This window comes from Meles meles, chromosome 2 (assembly GCF_922984935.1).
Source record: "Meles meles chromosome 2, mMelMel3.1 paternal haplotype, whole genome shotgun sequence".
Lineage (NCBI taxonomy): Eukaryota > Metazoa > Chordata > Mammalia > Carnivora > Mustelidae > Meles > Meles meles.
This window is the reverse complement of record NC_060067.1, coordinates 149,838,806-149,845,506: the sequence shown is the minus strand read 5'-3', so window position 1 is coordinate 149,845,506 and position 6,701 is coordinate 149,838,806. Positions and strand designations below refer to the sequence as shown.

At 39.2% G+C, this 6,701-nt stretch overlaps 1 protein-coding gene across 1 annotated transcript in view; it reads right to left on the bottom strand.

The window, feature by feature from the left end:
• Window positions 1-389: 389 nt before the first annotated feature.
• Window positions 390-6,701, bottom strand: part of ANAPC10 (anaphase promoting complex subunit 10) — a 248,655-nt gene continuing 242,343 nt past the window's right edge. The window contains exon 5 of the mRNA XM_045998509.1: window positions 390-469. Coding sequence (XP_045854465.1) covers window positions 464-469 — 6 coding nt within the window. The 3' untranslated portion in view covers window positions 390-463. The remainder of the gene's footprint in view (window positions 470-6,701) is intronic.

The following is a 6,701-nucleotide window of genomic DNA, read 5'->3' as shown; positions in this document are numbered from 1 at the left end:
CTGCCCATAACAAAAGCCAAAGGTTTATGGCAATTTGACCTTTTCATTTTTCACCCGTTTATTTTCAGATATCTGGGAAAATATTTGATGACAAGTATTTGATGACATGATTTCAAAAGTATCTTGACTAATTTCTTAATTAGGATCACCCCAAATGCCACTCACACTGAATCATGGGCCAAAGAGGCCATGATTCAGTGACAAAATTTAAGGAAAACATATTTTGAACCCAATAATCCAAAATGCTAATTCATAGAAGCAGTTGACTTTCTCTTACATTTGTAGTGTTTGCCATTTCTTAAATATCATACCTTTTATTTCCTTTTATGTATTTTCATTCTATTTGGTCCCAAACACTCCAACCTTCTCCCACCGGCACCAACACTCCATCCTCCTCCCTTGACATTTTAGATGGAAATGAAAGATTCCATCCTTTGTCATTTCAGAGTCCAGAGTGCACTCCTCATTCCTGTTGGAAACAAGAAACCACAGATGTTTCAGTCAACGATCTGTGATTAAAATAATTTCTGCAACGGAGACATCATGCCAAAAGCAAAAACACATTCTTAATGCATTGTTTGTCTGGAAAAATAAACTGCATTACAGGGAGGAATGTAGAACAAGGTAATCATAGAAACCCAGAGGCATAATCCAGTTAAACTTCTTGACCTGCATCAAATGTTGACGATTCTAACTTCTCTGTTCCAAGAGAACTTTCTGGGACACATTTGCAACATTGCTTAGAAGTCCTGCCACCTAGTGGAAGATGTAAATAAACTAGACCTCAGGTAACCTGCTAGATGGAGAGACCTTGAGAAAAATTGCTCCTCTAACAAAAAGACTTCCATCGAAAAATCGTATTGGATTAGCACTAGACCTGCTTTTCATAAAGTATCAAGATTCATCGGAATGGTTTGTTTTACTCTTCCCTGTTCAGTGCATCACATTCAAGATAGGTAGGACTTGAGGTCAAGCCCTCAGAACTATGGCTTATGGGAATAAGCCAAACAGCTTATGGGAATCATTCTGTTAATCTGCTCTGGTTGACAGTTTTCAAAATGGATTCCACACAGTTAGGAAATAAACCAAATCCATTCCAGCTTTCCCTGGTGGAGGGCACTCAACTAGGCACTTAATCCTCTAAAAGCTCAGCAGGAGAACTCTTTATAAAAAGAATTTCTTTAGTTGGTGAAGGGAAAATATCCTGCCTGAACAGGAAGGTAGATCATTAGTGGCTGGACCTCACAGATAGCCACTAAGTTTCTGAGAAAACTTCCTGATGAGTCATGCTGAGAAGGAACTCTCCAGAAGGGCTTTGAGCAAAGCACTATTCTTGAGTAAGATGGACAATGCTTGCTTGGCCCAAATGATATCCGCAGATGTTTTATGACAGTAGTCAGTTCCTCAGTGACTTGAAGGAGGGAACTTGCCTCCCTGCTTACCTGGCCAAGGAAACAAGAGAGTCTGTGATGGGCAAGATCAGAAACAGTGTGGGATTACTGTACATTGCAAATTTACATGTTTCTATGGTGCAAGGCCACTAAATACACTTGCCATTTGCCAAGGCCTATTTTAGATTCTTCTTTGTCCATGATTAAATACAAATGCTATTAGCCAGATGCCTACTAGCTCTCTCTAAAGGTCCAGGGTTATTCTGAAAGAAATAACATTTGCTTCTGGTAAGAAAATTATGATTCCAGACTTCATTAGTTGTATCTTCAATTCCATCCTCTATCTCTGGGACAAACGATCTACTGGCAAACACTTGTGGATAAATGATCTACCAGGGAACACTTGTGAGGTTTAAATTAATATGTATAAAACACTTTGGAAGGAGTTATGAAAGACAATCTTACCACTCAATATTCAAGAATTATGTTCTGTGCCTTTATCCAAACTTGCCATTATTTGTTCAGTTTTTTAAACAAACACCATTGTTTATAGACTTCGGTTTGATTTCACAAAGAATTTATTTCATAATTAAAGACTGAAGTGCTTTTCATAATTTAATTATTAGCATTGCTACATTCAGGAAGGGTTTTTCCATCACTCTTACAGAAAAGAATTTTTTTTTTCAGTTTTAGAAACAAGAGAACCTATAGAACTGGTTCAAATAAAAGAACTACAGTATTTCCAAAGAAAGCAAAATACTTTTTATAACAAGGACTAATTATTGTTTTAACATTTTATCAGTTATCTCTAAAGATTTCATAGCCACTCCCATGGATACATCATCTTCTTTCTGAATAAAAAATAAATAAGAAGCCAATAAAGGAAACTGAGAACTGCCCTACAAAAAATATTAAAGAGAGTCCTTTTGAGTGAAATTGAAAGGGCACTAGACAGTAACTCAAATCTACATTAAAAAAAAAATGAGGGAACTACATGGATAAAAATAAAAGACAGAATGCATGAAATTTTGTTTATAACTCATTTTTTCCCCTCCTCTCTGACTTAAAAAACAGCTACACCTAACAACAGAGCACCAAAAAACATGAAGCAACGGCTGACAGGATTGTAGGGAGAAACAGACAATTCAACAATAATAGTCGGAGACTTCAAATACTCCACTTGCAATAACAGATAGGATAAGAGACAAAAAATTGACAACTAAATAGAAGATTTGAAAAGCATAATAAGCCAACCACACCTCATGGAGAGAACACCATACCCAAGAACAGGAGAATGTACATTCTTCTCAAGTGTACATGAGACATTCTCCAGGCTAGATCATATGTTTTTATTGATACAAATAAATAAATTTAAAAGGACTAAAATCATACCAGGTATGTTCTCTGAGCACAATCGAATAAAATTAGAAATCAATAATAGAAGGAAATTTAAAAAGTCACAAAGGTGAAAATTAAACAACACCTTCTTAAAAAACAATGCTTCAAAGAAGAAATCACAGGAAAATCAGAAAATGCTTAGAAAATAATAAACCTAAAAAACAGGGATGCCTGTGTGACTCAGTCAGTTAAGCTGCCTTCAACTCATGTCATGATCAGAGTCCTGGGACCAAGTCCCACATGGGTCTCCTTGCTCAGTCGGGAGCCTGCTTCTCCCTCTGCCTGCTGCTTCCCCTGCTTGTGCTCGCTCTCTCTGAAAAATTAATTAATTAATTACACACTTATGAGAGCTGTTATAGCAGTAGTTAGAGGGAAATTTATAGCTGTAAAATGCCTATATTAAGAAAGATGATCTCAGGGGTGCCTAGGTGCTTCAGTCGGTTGGTTAAGCACTTGCCTTCACAAATGGGATTAGTGCCCTTATAAGAAGAGACAGAAGAAATGTCTCTTGCTATCTTTTAGCCATATGAGTACAGAGCAAGAAGGCAGCCATCTGTAAACTAAGAAGAAGACCTTCACCCAAACTCAATCTTGCCGGCACCCTGATCTCAAACTTCCCAGTTTCCAGGACAATAGAAATGCATTTCTGCTGTTTAAGCCACTCAGACCATGGTCTGCTATTATAGCAGCCTGAGCTAATAAGACAAAAAGTATATTTTATGTTAAGTGTATTTTACCACAATTTAGAAAAAAGAATAAATATTCAAAAAAAAAAGTTAAAAATCTGAGAAAGAAAAGTAAAAGTAATATACGATTTACAAGTATTTTTATTGGTAAGAAGATGAGCTTCTTCTAGTTTGAAGTAACAAAAACCCCAATCAAATAATTCCAGCAAACAAAGGAAATCGATGGATTCACATAACTGTGAAACCCAAACATAAGCCTGATCCTCGGATGTATGCTGTGTGCCATCTCTTGCTAACTTCCCCATGTGATTCGTTCAACCTCAAGCCAGCTCTCCTGATCTGAGGCTAGAGCTAGCTCCTGGCAGCTTCTACTTGCATCCACTTTGCAGCTAGAAAGGTCAGCCTCTTTGCTGACCTTTGTCCTGGAGAGAGCTCTCTGTTCTGGCTTGGGACTTGTGAGCCACATACTGTAGATGTGGGGATGAAACAACCTGATTGACTAGCTCAGTGGGCCTGAGTCCTGGGCCTGCTGCTAGAGCTACTACTGGACCCTCTGCAGCCCATGGACTAAGAAGGGGGAAGGCTTTCTCCGAAGAGCCACTAGCACCAGAAAGCATCCACAGAACATCACTTCCATGTGTTGCTCGTATCCCCTTGGCCCTGGTTGTTCAATGTAGCCTGAGTGTTTGCTGTAAGCAGCTGTGATCCTCTGTGTGAGGACTCTGGCTACTGGAACAGAACAGGTAGGGCTACCAGAGAGGTGCAGTTTTCAACCAACGATGAATGGATTTGCTGGGTCACTACTGAAACTACCTCACTCTTTTTTCACCCCTCTTTCCTCTTACTGTCGTCTGGGTTTGCCTCTAGGATAGTACATATCCTTCTTTTGCAATTACCGCCATTGCTTGCCTATGTCCCCCATTTACCTTCCAACTCTTAAAGGCAGGGACTAGAGTAAGTAAATATACTAAGAGACTTAAAAATCACAAAGGTAATAAGAGATGAGGGTGGTATTTGAACCCACAGGGTCTGATTTCAACAACTGGGTGCTTAATAACTGCTATTCCAAACCAGTAATGTATCTCCTGTTGGCGCTCAGCCTCCTCTGGGCCCTTAACATCCATCTGGAATCCCCAAGTGCTCCTGTAGGCCCTCCGCTGGGGGATTTAGGCTCAGCTTCAGTGTTCTGGTGGACCCATTGGGCCCGGTGTATTTTCTAGAAGGTGAACTCCCAGCCTTGGTTAGGTAACCGCTGAGGCCTCTGTGCTAGTGCATGGAAGACTAATAACCCTTGAGTCATCCCTAGTGCATTTAGCCATGACATTTGTCACCATGTGTCTCCCATGCTTCCTTGAGACATTGAAAATAATTAACATACTCTGGGAAGATGACTCTGATGGGAGTCTTTTGTGTGAGTGAACACCTTCAGAACACTTCTCCCCAGCCGGGAACCACATGACAGGTGGCCTGTCATTTTATTTGACCAGACTTTTTTTTCTCTTTAAAGATTACATTTGAGGGGCGCCTGGGTGGCTCAGTGGTTTAAGCCGCTGCCTTCGGCTCGGGTCATGATCTCAGGGTCCTGGGATCGAGTCCCGCATTGGGCTCTCGGCTCGGCAGGGAGCCTGCTTCCCTCTCACTCTCTCTGCCTGCCTCTCTGCCTACTTGTGATCTCTCTCTGTCAAATAAATAAATAAAATCTTAAAAAAAATATTTAAAGATTACATTTGAGTGAATTGGTTCAATATTAACAGAACCTCCTGTCAGAGGAGATAAAAACTGAATTGTAATGGGGTAAAAACATGGTTATTGTGGGCTACTCACCGCACAAATATTGACACTTCCAATGCTTTATAAACAAAGTGGGAAAGACTAGTCTCATTATAGGCAGGGAGTGTCATCTATACATTTCCCTCAAAGGACCTGTTACCATTGAGCTGTGAAGGGCCAGGCCCCCACAGCAGCCCAGCCATCCACCAGAGTAATAATAGCCACCTTAACAATGATGATATTGATGGTGAACAACCATTGTTTATGCTGTACCAGGCATGGAGCTAAGCACTTGGATGTCGTAACCTAATTTTTTTCATCACGATAACTGTACTCTTTAATCCCATCTTCTCCTTGACCCATCCTCCCACCCACCTCCCATTTGGTAACCATTCAGTTCGTTCTCTATAGTTAAGAGTCTCTTTCTTGGTTTACCTCTCCTTCTCTCTTTTTCTTCTCTCTCTTTTTTTCCTTTTCTCATGTTTGGTTTCTTAATTCCACATATGAGTGAAATCATTTGGTATTTGTCTTTCTCTGACTGACTTATTTCTGTTAGCCTTATACTCTCTAGCTCCATCCATGTTGTTGAAAATGGCAAGATTTCATTCTTTTTATGGCTGAATAATATTCCATTGTATATATATACTACATCTTTATCCATTCATCTATCAATAGACAACTGGACTGCTTCCATAGTTCAGCAATTATAAATAATGCTGCAGTAATCACAGGGGTGCATGTATCCCTTTGAATTAGTGTTTTTGTATTTGGGGGGTTAAATATCTAGTAGTGTGACTACTGGATTGTAAGGTAGCTCTATTTTTAATTTTTTGAGGAACCTCCATACTGTCTTCCGTAGTGACTGTACCAGTTTGCATTCCCACCAACAGTTCAAGAGGGTTCCTTTTTCTCCACATCCTCACCAATTACTGTTGTTTCTTGTGTTATTTATTTTAAGTGATTCTGATAGGTGTGAGGTGATATCCCACTATAATTTTGATTTGCATCTCCCTGATGATAGGTGATGTTGAGCATCTTTTCATGTGTCTATGACAAGCTCTATGTCTTCTTTGGAGAAATGTCTGTTCACCTTCTGCCCATGTTTTAAGTTAGATTATTTGGGTTTTTTGGTGTTGAGTTGTTTAAGTTCATTATATATTTTGGATACTGATAATACTGACCCTTTATATATTTTATATATACCTTTATGTATTTTGGATACTGACCCTTTATCAGGTATGTCATTTGCAAATACCTTCTCCTTATCATTATGTTCATTGATTGTTTCTTTCTCTGTGCAGGAACTTTTCATTTTGATGTATTCCCAACAGTTTATTTTTGCTTTTATTTCCCTTGCCTCGGGAGAACCTATCTAGAAAAAAAGTTGGTATGGCTGATGTCAGAAAAATTACTGCCTGTGCTCTCTTCAAGGATTTTTGTGGCTTTAGGTCACACA